This window comes from Lampetra planeri, chromosome 16 (genome assembly GCF_965212315.1).
Source record: "Lampetra planeri chromosome 16, kcLamPlan1.2.h2, whole genome shotgun sequence".
In the NCBI taxonomy this organism is placed as follows: domain Eukaryota; kingdom Metazoa; phylum Chordata; class Hyperoartia; order Petromyzontiformes; family Petromyzontidae; genus Lampetra; species Lampetra planeri.
Window position 1 is genome coordinate 11,462,212 of NC_136122.1, and position 16,562 is coordinate 11,478,773.

The following is a 16,562-nucleotide window of genomic DNA, read 5'->3' on the forward strand; positions in this document are numbered from 1 at the left end:
CATTAGACGAGGCGTCAAGTAACGAATAGTGTCCAGAGTGGTGAAACCGCCCGCCGAGCGTGTGAACGTGAACGCGTGGCCGTGCCGAGCGACGCCTATCCACACCTCACAAGCACCCACGCACTGAGAACGGACGCCGATGTCGAGATGTTAACTCCCTCGCCTGGTATGCAGGAGGTCGTGGGTTCGATCCCCACCCTGACGCCTGCTGCTGTCTATTTGGAGTTTGTGTGTCTCTCTCTCTCTCTCCCCGTGGTCGCGTGGATTTTTCTCCGGGTCCTCCGTTTTTTCCTCCACATTTAGAATCAGCATCACGCGTTTAGAGTATTTGGCTGCTATACATTTCCACCTGATAAGCCACTTCGTTGAGTGATCATTTGTGGTCAAGTCGCCTTTGTAAAAGCTTAGTGAGTCTTACCTGGTAAAAAAAAAGTTTAGATTTAGTATGTGGGGTTCCCCCCGTTCCCCCCCTCCCCACCCCTTCCAAGAAAGCTCGAAAGCTTCATATCCCATCGGCTCTCGCCGTCCGTCTGCGTGACACGCGGGTCGCCGCGATGACCCCGCGTTCCCAACGGCACCGCGGCCTCATGACCGCGGTGCGGTTCCTCGTCGTCGGAATCGCCTTCGCGCGGAGCCGAAAGCGCGGACAACTTTTTGAACCTCCAGTTGGAGCCGACGTGAGATATCAAAATCCTCCCGCGCTACTATTTACGTGAGCGATGCTTTCGGCGAGGCCCTATTTTGGGGTGCTGGTGGGGAAAGGGGGGGGTGTGAATTTGGCTGTCCCATAGGCATCTTAACACCGGAACCCCCCGTGCGGTGACGGTGATAGAGAGCAAAAGGGGGGGGGGGAGAGCATCGCCACCCTCCCAGGAGCGAGCGATACCCCCCCCCCCGGGGTGACGTGCCGCTACGAGCTTGAGAGTTCGAATCCCGGTCACCGCTAGGCCTCGGCAAGGTAAGGTAAAAGGTAAAAACAACGAGACTACCTTTACCTTACCACTATACAATCACTCTACCATATTCTTGGTTCTTTCAGTAAAGTCACGTAGAAGGGAAATAATAAAATAATAAAAAATACCTGACTTTACCGAAAGAACCAAGAATATGAATCCCTGCAGTCATGAAAGCTTTAAATCAAAATCACTCTACCCTTACCTTTTACCCTTTAGCAAGGTAAGGTAAAAGGTAAAAGGTCAAAACAACGAGCCTACCTTTACCATACCTTTTACCCTTACCCCATACAAATTACCCGATTACAGGGTAATTACTGGGGTACTACACATGAAGAAGGTTTGTAACAGGTAAATGCTAGGTAGAGCGCTTTATTCATATAGAATAATCTCGATGATTCCTATTTTAAATGGAGGCCACGGACTGCGCCACGGAGCTTTTAGCGAGCGGTAAACAAGGTATTTACCGGGTAATACTTCGCGCTACCTTAACCCTCCCGGGTAATTCTTCCACGTTACCTTTACCCGACCCTTTACCTTACCTCTCGGCATGTCGACATCTTTACCCTTTATCCTTTGACCCGGTAAAACGGGTAAATTACCTTACCTTGCTGAGGCCTAGTAAAGAAGTTCCACTGCCCGAAACGTTGCCCTATTACACACTTTATCTTTTTTTTTTAAGATCACCGTATTATCGATGAATGTGTTGAGCCTGTTGTGTTCTTTGTGCTTGTGCACTACCTACGGACGCAGTACCACCAAATAATGAAGTCTCATTGAGACTAAAGTTTTTTTTGTAAGGGGGGAGGCCTGTGGTTGAAACAACGAGCGTGTGGTATGAGCTTTATACAGCGACTCCTATATCAAAGCAGACCCACGAATCACAATAATTAATCGATTTGCTTGGGTGAAGAATCGCACGCGGTGTTCCATCGTTCTTTTACAACCCTTTGCTATCCATTGCTCAATGAAGGCCATCTCATGCTGTGCCGGTCATGTCGCGGAGAAGGGGGGGGGTGTTTGACCATACTTCACCACGCCGGTTAAGTGCAGGTTGCTAAATGGGGGGAGTCCCTGACCGAGCTCAGTTATCACACACCACTGACGTGACCGGGAATCGAGAACTCGGCGTGACAAGCGGTTTCAAATCTCAGTCCGCTAACCGCTGCGCCACCGCTCCCCCGCGTGGTGCCCGACGGGCCGAGTCAAATTGTCGCCTGTGACCTGGCGATTGTCCCTTGATCGGAGTTGTGCAAAGGGAGTGAGGGACCTCCACTCTGCGGCGCTCAGCTCAAAGGGCAGGCGGGGGCTGCGTATTCCCGGCGTCGATCAATAACGCGATAATAATTTACAGCTCGTTGTCACTGCACTGCCGCGAACATTCATAACCGTGGCGGGTGAAACGAGTGCACGCGTAAGCGAGGCTTGCATTGAGCAACTCTCTTCGTTAGGCACATTGTTGAGTTGCTTATGATTATCATCATCATGCGTTTCGCTGTCCCAAAAAGCACTTGGATATTAAACGTATACGTCAAATGAGAATTGAGACGATGCTCATCTACTGCTTGCAACCTTGAGCCAGTGATGGAAGATTCCACGTTCCTAATGGCGAGGACGAGTCTATCCATAGGATAACCACCGTTGACTTCCCCGCAAAGTGATACTCGTTTTATCGACCTCTGAGGGATGATGGGCTGAGTCAACCCCCAGCCAGGATTGTAATTCGCAAGCTTCCGAATGCGAGCCACTCGCTCAACTCGAGCGCTGAGCCGAGCCACGTGGCCGGGTTAAACTGAACTAAAAACTACACTATGTTTTTTTATTTCATCAGATAAGGCGCACTGAGCCTACAAATTATTGCTCAATGAAGTGGATTATCACGTGGAAATTGATAGCAGACAAATACTCTAAACACACGTTTCTAAATGTGGGCGGAAAAACCGGAGGACCCGGAGAAAAATCCACGCGATCACGGGGAGAGAGACACGAAAACTCCAAATATACAGCAGGCGTCAGGGTCGGGATCGAACCCACGACCATCACTGTATACCAGGCGAGGGACGTAACATATTGCGACCATGGCGCCCAGCAAGTAAGAGTTGAGACAGCGACCCAGAGATAAACCGCTGGGTACACCCATGGGAAAAGGAAGCGATCGTGCCAAATTAAGGGTACGCGTTCGCTGCCTTTAAACAGCGAGCTCGAAAGCCAGCATGAAAACCAAGCAGGCAACGCTCTAAATGGGACAACGAATGCCGATTGGCTGCTATATAATTCACACGGAGAGAATAACACGCTGGGAATGGCCACGCACGCTAAGCCACATGGCTTTAGCTATGCAACACACTCCCCCCCCCCCCCTTTTTTTGTTCAATGGTTCTTGGGCTTTCCAAGCGGGCTCCCATAATCAGCATAACGAGGGTAAACACGGGCCTCCGAACGCACACAGTGACCTGCTTACGTTCAGGCTATTTTGGTGGCTGGGCGTGACTGCGTGCGGGTGGGTTGGGTGTGGGGGGGGCACGTGGGTGGATGGATAGTTGAGTGGGTCGATGGTTAGTTGGGTGGGTGGCTAAGTGGGTTTGTGGCTGTGTGGGTTGTTGGGTGGTTGGTTTGGTGGATGAATGGGTGGATAATTGAGTGGGTCGATGGTTAGTTTGGTGGGTGGGTGGCTAAGTGGGGTTGTGGCTGTGTGGGTTGTTGGGTGGTTAGATGAGTGAGTAGTTGGGTGTGTGCTAAGATGGGTGGGTTTTTGGATGTGTGGCGAAACGGTTGGGTTCTTGGATGGGTGGTTCGGTGGATGGATGATGGCAGGGTGAGTGCGTGAGTTGGTGGGTGGCTGCGTTCATGTGTGAGTTGGTGGGTGGCTAGGTGAGTGTGTCGGTGTGTGTTGGCGGCTGGGAAGCTTGGGAGTGAGAGCAGTGGACGAGATATAGAGACGAGGGGAGGGGGGCAGGAGAACGGCGGGCGTGAGCCGGAGCCAACGCTGGCCTCACGAGCAAGGCAGATGCAAATCTATTTATAAGATGGCTCTACATTTGTGTCGAGCCGCTCGTGACAGACCGCAGTGTTTACACGGGGCACCTCTTCCCGTTAGCGTCTCGTGATAAGTGCCGCCGGAGATCACGGCCAATTTGCTCCGCTCGGTCACGGGAAAACCCTGTCCGGGGTTTAAAAACAAAACCCGCCACAACGGCGAAAAAAACAAAAAAAGGAGTGAAGAAAGTTGGGGTGGTTCCACCGGTGGTCGCCTAAAGTCTGTCTGGGTGTATTTCGGCGTTTCATCGTGCCAGGAAAAAAAGACCGAGAATAACCGCACCTGGACTATTTATGGGGACTCATTAATCTCAGAGGTTCCGCGTTTACACGTTCACCAGAGCTGCATACAACAGTTGAAATTGGCAGCCCATCATTATCTTCTTGGTTCTTTCGGTAAAGTCACGTAGAAGGGAAATAATAAAATAAATTTATTTAATTATGTTTTATTTTTATTATTTTATTATTTACCTTCTACGTGATTTTACCGAAAGAACCAAGAAGATGAATCCCTGCAGTCACGAACGCTTTAAATCGAAAAGCCCATCATTAGTTTCATTTGACTCCAAATTAACGGTGTAACGATCAGTCCAACCTCTCTGGCGATTCGATGAATGGTCACGAATCGGGGCTGCGATTCGATGGAGAAACAGGTAACCGTATATTCATGAACCTTTTCGCGTTGTGATCAACGTAGTGGCCACTAGTGACTGCAGATGCCACATGGATACATTGGATACAACATAGACAAGTAAGTGTTGCTGCACACAGACGAACGTATCGCGAACTAAAGAATGGACATTGCTCAATCGACACTCCCCAACTCTAAACTATCGTCTCTCTCCCCCCGACTCTAAACCCCGAACAGACTTGAAACAGATCAGTTGGTTAACAAATATCAGTGATCCCATTTTACACTCGGCATAAGAAATAAATCACGCAATGACATAATGTACTTATCAGGTATATATTATGCATCGCTTCGGAGTCACCGAAAGCAAACGGCAATTTCATAAATTTGTATTTATTTGAAATTTTTTGTCAGTCATCTGCACAGCCACTTTCTTGCAGAATTTACGGCTCCTGGGGAAATCCTGGCATGTCTGCCGAGGTCAATGCCCTGAAATAGTTGAATGGGGGGGGGGAGCAACGTGAATGCTGGGATTGCACACAATACTGCGGCAGCCTTTAAGTAAAGCCAGCCGTGCCTGAACGATCAGAATTGGTGTTTGTTTTTCCTGAATAGTTGTTTTTGCTCATGTTCGTGCCTTCCCCCAGCCATCGTCGACTCCCTGCCCATATTCAATTGCGGGCTCAAGACCTTTTTTTATTCTCCGTCTGCCCATCACTGACTGCCTCTCACTCTCTCTACAAAATAAATATGCCCACTTTGTTTCTGTGCATCATCGTGAGATGCGATCGCATTTTGAAGATAAACCAACCACAAATTGTGGATTAATTGCACAGCGTGGTGGGAATAACGCTCAGACGGTGGTTGGGGATTAAGCATTCCGATTGTTGGAATAGAAGTTTGAATTAAATATTAAATCGGGTCTACTTGTCATCATCATAAATCATTATCGTCGTCTTTGAAATGTTATCACCATCATCTTCATTGCATTACATGCAATAAATACCATAATACCTTATGAATGACATTCCCAGCTTCAACATAATATATTAAAGGTAATCATCATCACGACTTGTTAAATAGCATTAACATATTATCATTATCACCACCATCATCATCAGCAGCAGCAATATCACCGGCAGATATATCATCAGCATAGATGAAATGTTAGTTTTCTTTCTCGCTATGGGAGGTCCGTGAAGAATCCAGAAGAAGGAAAACAAAACCCCAAGCTGAACAGGAGGAGAACATACAAACTCCAGGCAGATAAGCGCTCGAGTCGGGAATTGAACCCAGGAGCATCTTGTGGCGAGGCACTGCACTACCCTGCTGCATGTCCTGCTGCCCGCCCTCCTACCCGCCCTGCCACCCGCCCTGGTGAAGTGGCCCATTGAGGTGTATATTTTGACAAATATGCGGTCCAGCTTTCATGTATACGTTCCCACAACTGCCCGCCACCACTCACGCACAGCCGCTAGACATTGCTATTTAAAGCGGCCAAATGTTAGCAATTTCATTATAATTTCCTGCAGAGGTCAAGATGAACATTCCTCTGTGGCATAGCTACACACTGCAGCAACTGCTTGAGTGTATGCGTGCACACTGTGTGTGTGGAGGGCGGGGGGAGTAGTGGCGCAATGGTTAGCACAATTCACTACGAAATCTGGTGATTCCTGTGGCTGGCCGTGGTGCTGGCCACACCACTCCCTTGTCAGCTTTGCTGTTCTTAATGGGTGCTCGATGTATTATCCTTAATAGAATTAAGAGTGGATCTTTGTCTTTATATAACAGACATGTCAGAGTTTCCATACACCCGAGCCGCTATTCTAGACACAAGTAGATATGCACGAACGTATAGAAGCAATGCTGTACCCAGGTCGTCCTCATACGAACTATTTTCAATTATTTTCTTGAGTTTGTTTTGCATCTCATCTTTGTCGATGTTTGTAATTGCAGCGCTCATATTCTTCACCTTGATACTGTTTTTGTACCCGCGCATGCCTTGCGCGAACCTCATGTTGCCCTTCAAAGAGAGACTTTTGTGCCTCCGATTGAGCACAGTTGGCTACGAACGGTGGCGAAATAAGTTTAACGTACATAAGAGCCTTAATGGGCTCTCACCTCTGATGACGTTCGTGCGTGTACGTACGCGTGATTTGGTGGAGAGGTTAGCAGCATAGTCTTAGGTTTTTTCAGTAAAGTCACGTAGGTAAAAATAATAAAAAATAATAGAAGAAATAATAGAAATAAAATAAAAAAATAAAAATGTCCTACGTGACTTTACCGAAAAAACCTAAGAGTATGAATCCTTGCAGTTACGAAAACTTCAAATCTAGGTTAGCAGCACACTGCGCTACGAACCCGGCGACCTGAGTTCGATTCCCAGCCGCGGCTCACACCATTGGAGAGCGATACATCTGAACGAGTCCTGGGTACACAACCGTCCTTCACCAATCGGCACTGAGGCCCCACGGTGAGGTACGGTCCAACAACCCCCATTGTTCACAACGTGTGCGGGTGGCCTTCAATCAGGCGGTGGGTTGACAAAGAGTTCTAAATGCGCGCATGATTCGACTTGTTTTTTTACGGCAGTTAGTTATATATTGTTTTCGAACTGCGCTCTTCATCCATTTAAAGTCTACCGCGTTAATTACTTGGATGGTCTGAATCTAAGTGTTGTAAAAAATATTTTTAAGAAACACTTACGCCAAGTATGGATATTCCTATTTAATCGTGGAAATTTGAGTCATGTGATTTTTTTGTGTGTGCCTCCGTTTCCTGTTACTCTGAAGTCTCTTTTCTTTCTGCTTTTATTTTATAATATATGGCTGCACTTGTTTAACCCTCGGGTTTCTCTTGAATAGGAATGTTTAGTTTCAATGGGCCCTAACCCGATTACAAATAAAGGATGCGAATGATCGAATGAATGTGGTCTTTAGATTCATGGAATTTCACTCGAGATCCATCGAGATTCATCAATCACTGCCCAATTCCATTGATGAGTGTTTGCAGTGGCGTAGCTATATTGAGTGTGTAGGCGGTGCAACTGCCCCCAGGGCCCACGGTACAGAGAGGCCCAGGCACCGGCTTCAAAGCTGGGGTAAATTGGACAGAGAGTGTGGGGAGCAGGCTCATTTAATTCCTTGCACCAGGGCCCATGGCGAACCGCGCTGCTCTGTACACTGCGCATTTTGGTTTCGTGTGGAATGACACCGGAGTACCCGGAGGGGAAAAAAAAACACACACACACGTACGAGGAGGTATCAACTCAAAGGTTCACAACAATGAATTCAAGAATCCATTGCCTTGCTGCCATCTCGTGGCCACCCCGGAGGCCAATCAAACGAGACCTGGCACAGCTCGGCAATCTTTCAAGCCGTGAGCTAACCAGGCTCAGCGCGACGTGGTAAGTGATTGGTGCCAGAACGATGTGGCCACTACTGGAGCATGTTGGCAAAATACATTCGAGGAAAGCGGAAACAAACGACGAAACGTGCAGTGGACACCTTACGGGGTATCTGCTCATGGATCGTGATGATGATGATGATGACGGCTCACCTGGGCTCTGCACGGCCAGAAGGAGTGAAGGGGGGCTTTGCCCCCCGCTGTTGACGCGTACCCATCCGGATGAGCCCAGTCCTACCAGCGATCCGCTCTCTCCGTCGGCGCTCGCTACATCGTCCTGAGAGACACGCACAGGCACGCGGGGACGATTCATCGCACTGGGTCACGGTGGGTTGGTGAAGGCGGGGGCCCAGGACCGGTTCAGGTGTCACTCGCCACTGATGCTGGCCATGGCCCCGGAATTAAACTCGGGTGGCCGGGTTTTTAGTATCGCGCGCTATCCACTGTACCACCGCTCCCTGGACTGAATACGAGCAAACCGATTTGGATTCATATCGCGATGTCTAAGCGCGAGACCGCCGAACCGAAGAAACACGTGGTGACATTTAGTTTGCAGATGGCGGGCAGAGGAAAAGAAGGAGGGTCGTGAACTCGGACTTGAGCAGGGGCAGGAAGTCAACGGCGAGGGTGGCCGGGCGGAAGGGAAATTCCGGCGGAGGAGGATAAGCGACCTCCCGCTGAACGAAGGTCGACGCGGGGGTCTGACGGAAAGCCTCGGTTGTTTGAGCGGAGAGTAAGAGCGGGATGAGAGGAAAATATAGGAGTGCGCGTGGAAGGGGAATAGAATGAGATGAGAGGTGGGAGAGTGCGTGGAAGGGAGTAGAGTGAGATGAGAGGTGGGAGAGCGCGTGGAGGGGAGTAGAGTGAGGTGAGAGGTGGGAGAGCGCGTGGAGGGGAGTAGAGTGAGGTGAGAGGGGAGAGGTGGGAGAGTGCGTGGAGGGGAGTAGAGTGAGATGAAAGTGGATAGGTAGGAGAGCGCGTGGAGGGGAGTAGAATGAGGTGAGAGGGGAGAGGTAGGAGAGTGCGTGGAGGGGAGAAGAGTGAGATGAGAGGTAGGAAAGTGCGTGGAGGGTAGTAGAGTGAGATAAGAGGCAGGAGACTGCGTGGAGGGGAGTAGAGTGAGATGAGAGGTGGGAGAGCGCGTGGAGGGGAGTAGAGTGAGGTGAGAGGGGAGAGGTGGGAGAGTGCGTGGAGGGGAGTAGAGTGAGATGAAAGTGGATAGGTAGGAGGGCGCGTGGAGGGGAGTAGAGTGAGGTGAGAGGGGAGAGGTAGGAGCGTGCGTGGAGGGGAGTAGAGTGAGATGAGAGGGGAGAGGCAGGAGAGCGCGTGGAGGGGAGTAGAGTGAGGTGAGAGGGGAGAGGTAGGAGAGTGCGTGGAGGGGAGTAGAGTGAGATGAGAGGGGAGAGGCAGGAGAATGCGTGGAGGGGAGTAGAGTGAGGTGAGAGGGGAGAGGTAGGAGAGTGCGTGGAGGGGAGAAGAGTGAGATAAGAGGCAGGAGACTGCGTGGAGGGGAGTAGAGTGAGATGAGGGGGATAGTGGTAGGCAGCGGCAAGTCCACGGAGGATCTTTAAAATCTTGAAGATGGTGAGGGCGATTTTTTATATCGATCTCGACACCGCAGTGAGCAGCAGTGGTGGCGGCGGCTCCTAGATTCGGGTCGCAGAAGCTGCGAACTCCCCCCCAGCTCGCCCAGTCCCAGGTGGTATCGGGTGCAGGTGGATTCATCCTCTCGAGCCCGAAGTCACCGAGCGTTTGGCGATCGTTAGCGGCCTCGTGTCGAGCTTGCCAGCGGAGCAACCCTCCTGAGAAGGCGGCAGGTCTCCCTTACGAAGGAGACGGTTGTCTCAGTCGGGACCTCCGCACCTCGCCGTGAACAAAACATCATTCGTACGCGTCCTGCATTTACCGTACGGGTGATACGTGCGTTTCGTCGCATCGTGTTCGCGGAGCGGCGGTGTTAGCGGCGAGCGCGTCGCGCTACGAACCCGGCCTCCCCGAGTTTGTTTCTCCATCAACGGTCAATACCTCAGTGACGATTATCTGAACCGGTCCTGGGCCTCCCCTAGGTCGACTCAGCCTCAAATGAGTGCCTGGTGTAGCGGTGTGTAAACATCGCCACTCGGAAGACAAAGGCGGACGGGCGCGGTGCTAGCCACCCACCCCCTCGTGTGCCGAGCCGGCTTTCAGAGATGCTCGCTAACAGCACTTGTCCGAACAGTCTTAAGGCTGTACGGGGGATCTTTGTCATTCATGGTTGCATGCACAGACACATGCATTTACAGTATATACTGTGTATATTACTGTATTTGTATCCGTGCATATTAATACAAACTCTGTAAATATGTATTACGTGTCAAGACATACTCAGAAGTATTGTATGTGTTTCATAACGGATTTTTTTAGGGCTCATAAATGTGTGTCGTAAACCCTCCCCCACCCGACACAGCCAATTGATAAAGTTGTCACGTGATGAACAATCGTGGCCAACGTATTACTGCTTCAGCAGCCCCACACCGGAGTGTTGTTAGAGAGCGACCTCACAACGTTTAACAAATGGCTTCAACGTTTCGCTGATACTGTATATGTTACAACCAGCATCATCAGGAAATTGCCACATTTGCGCAAATTATACGTGTGTGTGTATACACGCACTAAAACGAACTCTGCAGACCTATCTCAATCCACTGCTGGATGAAGGGCTCCTGAGGCCGTTTCAATCGTGGGAGTTGCTTGACCACATTTCATCCCTAACCACTGCGCCCACCGTTCCACCATAATAATAATGCAATTATGTTACATTTGCGAGGTGGTCCACATTTGAACGCGTTCTGCTAAAATTATTCATCGCATAGCAATCAAGCCAAAATATGTAATCCACGGAGCTAGACAATTCTGAAATTATGCAACGAATGTAATGTAACATGACGGTTCTTTTTTTTCTGTTTCATGCAGACGCACTAGAAAACATGCTTTGACCACCACGGGCGGCTGGAACCTGGGATTGAACCCATAAATCTCAGCGATGGTGGCTCAAGTGTCTTCCTAAGTGGCACGTGAGGCCCCCTTATCATGCCACGCGGCCTCCTCACTTTAATTTGTTGTTGTTATTGCGACACCCACCGTCAGAGCTCCAGTAAGCAGAGCCGCCCAGCCAGGCCAACCCATTTTAAACATCGTCGCGGTCATCGGGAATATTTATAGACGGGCACCACTACGGACCATAGAAGACCCCCCCCCTCCCCCTGTCTTCTGCACTTAGAAGGGCGATGGGAGACGCAATAGGATGACTGGCTATGGGAGATCAGAATCTTTATTTAGACTGCAGCAGGAATCCGATGAGCTCTGAAGCTCTCTTTCACACATGTCCAGTATGGGGGGGAGGGGGGGGGGTGTCAGCTAGTTGCAACAGATGCTACCCGGAGCTGGGAGGCAAGGAGTCGGAGCAAGACCGAGGATGCGAGATGGGTGGCGGGATGCGGTGGAACGAAGACGTGGCCAGAGGAAAGGCACGGAATGGAAGCACGCGGAGAAATCAAATACGGGCAGCCGACCCCGTCAAATTTTTCGGGCTTGTCTGGCTTAGAATGAGATCGTTTTATCTTACGGCCACCGCCGGATTAATACTAGTCACTCATTGCCCCGGTGACGTTGAGCGCGACGACGTCAACAGTCGATCTGTCGATGCGGTGGTTCAAGTTCAGGTGCCACGCATTGGAATGATTGATAGATCATGGGACCTCCTTTGCCGGTACCAAAATATGCTCTGACGTATGTCTTTTGATTGCATTCTGACCACAAGCATTGTGGTTAATGCAGACATGATTCCTTGTTAAAGGTTTCAGTTTGGTGTTTTGACATCTTAACACCTGTTTTGTTGCCGGAAAAAAGGGGGGAAATCTATTCTCATGGAATGATTGATGTAAGTTTTTTTGGTCACATTTAAATAGCGTTTGTTGGTTGTTAGACTGTGTGCGTACGCGTTTTTGTGTGGTACGTGTGTATTTTTGTGTATGTGTGTGTCTGGGCCTCCCCGAGATCGACTCAGCCTCATATGACTAACTGGTGTGGTGTGTAAACATCGCCGCTAGGGAGACAAAGGCGGCCGGGCGTGGGTCCTAGCCACCCACCCCGTCGCGTGCTATTCCGGGCTTCATAGGTGCTCGCTAACATCACTTGCCCCTCCAATCTGCTCAAGGCTCTGCGTGGAGATCTTTGCATTTCACGTGCACATGTGCGTCATTTAAATGTCGGTGTTCTTGTTAAACTCAGATCCCCACGTGGCCTACGGAAACCAGTGACGTGATTCAGAGTGAATGACGACGAACGCCACTAACGTACCGCTTAACGAAACGACGTGCCAGTGTTGATCTCAGCATCAGTCCATCTATCGATCTGGACAACCCGCGTGCGCTTATTTGGAAACAAAAGTTGCCAGCGTTTGACTTGCCTCCAATAATAACCCATCCAAAACCGGACGGACGCATGCTTCATCGGTGCCTGTATTCCGCGCACCGCACGACTTAAATAAACACACGCGCCTTCAACGCGCGTGTGTTTATTATCGGTCACAATTAGCCATCGACGCAAGAAAAAAAAATGAACAACAAACTTCGGTTGGCCTAACCCAGGCACGCGTCAGTATTTTGAACCCAAAGAACGCAACGAAAGGGCAATTAAATTTGACAGCGCGAAGCTCGCGGTCACTAAACAGAGAAGTCGTTTAGCGACAACAGCGTCAAGCGATTGACGCGTCACCCAAGTGCGTGCTTGTGTGTGTAGGTGTGTGTGTGTGTAGGTGTGTGTATGTATAGGTGTGAGTGTGTGTGTGTATAGGTGTGGGTGTGTTTGGTTGTTGAGCTGTGTGTGTGTGTAGGTGTGGGTGTGTGTGTATAGGTGTGAGTGTGTATAGGTGTGTGTATGTATAGGTGTGAGTGTGTGTATAGGGTGGGTGTGTTTGGTTGTTGAGCTGTGTGTGTAGGTGTGGGTGTGTTTGGTTGTTGAGCTGTGTGTGTGTGTAGGTGTGGGTGTGTGTGTGTATAGGTGTGTGTATAGGTGTGAGTGTGTATAGGTGTGTGTATGTATAGGTGTGAGTGTGTGTATAGGGGTGGGTGTGTTTGGTTGTTGAGCTGTGTGTGTGTGTAGGTGTGGGGGTGTTTGGTTGTTGAGCTGTGTGTGTGTAGGTGTGGGTGTGTTTGGTTGTTGAGCTGTGTGTGTGTGTAGGCGTGGGTGTGTTTGGTTGTTGAGCTGTGTGGGTGTGTATAGGTGTGGGTGTGTTTGGTTGTTGGGCTGTGTGTGTGTGTGTAGGTGTGGGTGTGTTTGGTTGTTGGACTGTGTGTGTACATGTGAAGTGTGTGGTACAGGTCTGTGTGGGGAGACAAAGGCGGCCGGGCGTGGAGCTGGCCACCCACCCCCTCGTGTGCCGTACCGGCCTACAAAGGTGCTACTCGCTAACAGCACTTGCCCCAACCGTCTGTTAAGGCTACACGGGGGAGCTTTGTCTTTGGTTGTTGGACTTGTTCCTGTGCGTGGACGTGTGGATGTTTACGTGTGTGCACACGTGCGTTCATGTTAATGTTGTGTTCACTAGCAGTACTCTCCCCCAACAGCAGTCGACATGTAGGCTATACGAGTGATGAGTCTTTGTATGTTCTCGTACGTGCGTGTGTGACGATATATCTGAACCGGTCCTGCGCCTCCCCTAGGTCGGCTCAGCCTCCGCACACCATCGTGTCCCTTCACAGGGGCTGCTCGCTTGCAGCACTTGCCCCAACAGTCTGTAGAGGCTATACGGTGTGGGGGGAATCTTTGTGTTTCTGTGTGAGTGCGTGAGTGTGTGTGAGAGTGCGTGAGTGTGTGTGAGAATGTGTGTGAGTGCGTGAGTGTGTGTGAGAGTGCGTGAGTGTGCGTGAGAGTGTGAGAGAGTGTGTGTGAGTGTGTGTGAATGTGTGAGTCTGTGCGTGAGAGTGTGTGTGAGTGTGAGAGAGTCGGTGTGTGTGAGTGTGCGAGTGTGTGTGAGAGTGTGTGTGAGTGTGTGAGTGTGTGTGAGAGTGTGTGAGAGTGTGCGTGAATGTGTGAGTGTGTGCGTGTGAAAGTGTGCGTGAGTGTGTGTGAGAGTGCGTGAGAGTGTGAGTGTGCGTGAGAGTGTGTGTGAGAGTGTGAGTGTGTGCGTGAATGTGTGAGTGAGAGTGTGTGCGTGTGAGAGTGTGCGTGAGAGTGTGAGTGTGTGTGTGCGTGAGAGTGTGTGTGAGAGTGTGAGTGTGTGTGAGCGTGTGTGAGTGTGTGAGTGTGCGAGTGAGTGTGAGCGTGAGTGAGTGTGTGTGTGCGTCATCTCACCGACAGACTGATGACGTTGGTCAAGTTCATGTTTTTTGCCGAAGTAAAGCCCCGAGTTGTTCACCGGGGGGCGTTTGGAGCAAACGTGGTTCTCTCTCTCCGACTTCTCTTCTGCTGCTGCTGGTGCTGCTGCTTGTGCTGCTGGTGGTGGTGGTGCTGATGATGTCCCAGTGACATCAACATCACCGTGGCCTCCTCCGTGATTGTTGTGGTGGTGGCGGTGATGGGGGGAGGTGGTGCTGCTGCTTTCTTTCACAAGTGGCCCCGTGCTCTTCTCGTGGCGTCGCTGCACCGAGCGCACCGCGTGCGGGAGACGGCGGCGGTCACGACATCACTCGCCGTGCCCCCGTTGCTGTGGCTGCCATTTGTGTGAATGGCTCAAAACATGGGAACGTGGAGGAGGAGGTGGTGGTGGGGGGGGGGAGAGTTGGTGTGGGTTGTCGATGGTGGTTTGAAGGGGTAGGGTTGAGGGGAGAGGGAGTGGGTTGAGGGGGGGCTCAGAGCAGTGAAGGTTTTGGTGTGACAGCTCGAGTTACTGAAACGGGACTACGGGCGGTTGACTGAAGCTCCGTGGGTGGTGGGCTGGCTGGCTGGCTGGGAGGGTGGCTTGTTTGGGTGGCTGAACAGCGAGGATAATAAGGCTGAATTGGAATAAAAATGCTGAATTAGAATAATAAGGTTGAATTCGAGGAGGCTTTAGTATATTCTCCGCACAGAACTTCGGGGGTGGGGGGGGGGGTCTTATAATCCGGTAGATGTGTATGTTGTATGTTTTGGTGTGACCACATTAGTATTTCAGTAGGCTTTACATGGTAAGTTAATTTTTTTGTACTTTTTTTGTTTATTTTAAAGTGATTTGTTTACCTTTCCTAAACGTTGCACTCCTATCGTGTTTCTGTACTGTTTGTTGTTGTACCGTTCTGACCTCGTGCCCCTACTGAGCATCCGTGAAAAGAGCTTCATTGCTCATCGGATTCCTCCAGTATAAATAGAGCTTCCGATGCTGACACCCTACGCACGTTTGAGGCGCGTCTGGCTTTCCGGAGCGTCTGATAATATAATCCCGAGAGTACGGTAGTGATAGTCTGATAGAAGAGTGGGTTGTGAGTGGGGTTGTTAGTTAGTGCGATTGGGTTGGGGATTCTGGAATGGCGTTGGTAGGAGGGTGATGGTGGCGGTGGCGGGGGTAGCGACGAGAGAGGCCGGCAGGGTGGGTCGGTGGTGGGTGGCTCGTGTGGTTGGGGGACGCGATGTTCAGAGAATTTCTAGGGAGGGCTAAACACGAAAGTTGAACCAATCCCATCTCGTCCCACTCAGCCAAACATCAACACCCCCACCCCCGCCACCCCCTTTGCTGACCTATAGGAACATTCTCGGGGGGCGTTACTCCAGCTCGACAATTATGATTCATCTTCGCCGAGTACGGAGCGGGCACGCTCTGTACGACCGCGCCCAGCCGGATAATGTTTCACCGCGGCTGCTGTGCCAGCCTGGGCACCCCCCCCCCCAATCGGACAACTGAACCTTGTGGCGGGACCCCGGAGTTCAGATGTCGGATGCCATGCGAAACGCAACGATTGACCTCATGCAAGTGACCGTTTTATTCGGATTATAAGACGCTCCGGAAAGTACGACTCCTGACCCCCCCCCCCTCCCCTCTGCCCAATATATGTCCTCATTTGAGTACCTGGGCGGTCTGTGAAAATATCGCCACTGGGGAGACAAAGGCGGTCGGGCGTGGTTCTTAGTCATAACACCACAGCCCCTTGTGCGCCTTCATAGGGTCTCGCTAACAGCACTTGCCCCATCTGCTTGGAAAGACTATACGGGGGTTATTTATCTCTCATCTATGCACTACTGTGTACATGACTACTTACATGCATATCAGTAGTACCACGCGTGTAGGCGGTGCACACACACACACCTACCTACCGACGTGCACACGCCACCAATTCACACACACACACACTACGCCACTCACACACAGACAGACACGCGCACACATCAACCACACCAATCCACGCACACCGCAAGAGGAATCACACCACATTCCAATTACACACACATTGCCCTATCATCCACATGCGCACAGTCCTTACATACCAGCGACACCACACAGTACACGCTGCAGATGGGCGCACACACACACAGACGCGCCGTACTGCACAGACAGAACTATCCGTACTCGAACATTGAGCCAAGCA

General features: G+C 50.7%; 1 protein-coding gene across 2 annotated transcripts in view; it reads right to left on the reverse strand.

Annotated features, from left to right (window-relative positions):
* LOC144723049 (receptor-type tyrosine-protein phosphatase O-like) overlaps nt 1–15,576 on the reverse strand; it is a 35,856-nt gene extending 20,280 nt beyond the window's left edge. For both annotated transcript variants that reach the window (XM_078601588.1, XM_078601589.1), the window contains exons 1-2: nt 14,359–15,576; nt 8,179–8,302 (exon numbers count right to left, since the gene is read on the reverse strand). In XM_078601588.1, coding sequence (XP_078457714.1) covers nt 8,179–8,302; nt 14,359–14,388 — 154 coding nt within the window. In that variant the 5' untranslated portion in view covers nt 14,389–15,576. The remainder of the gene's footprint in view (nt 1–8,178; nt 8,303–14,358) is intronic.
* Nucleotides 15,577–16,562: the final 986 nt, after the last annotated feature.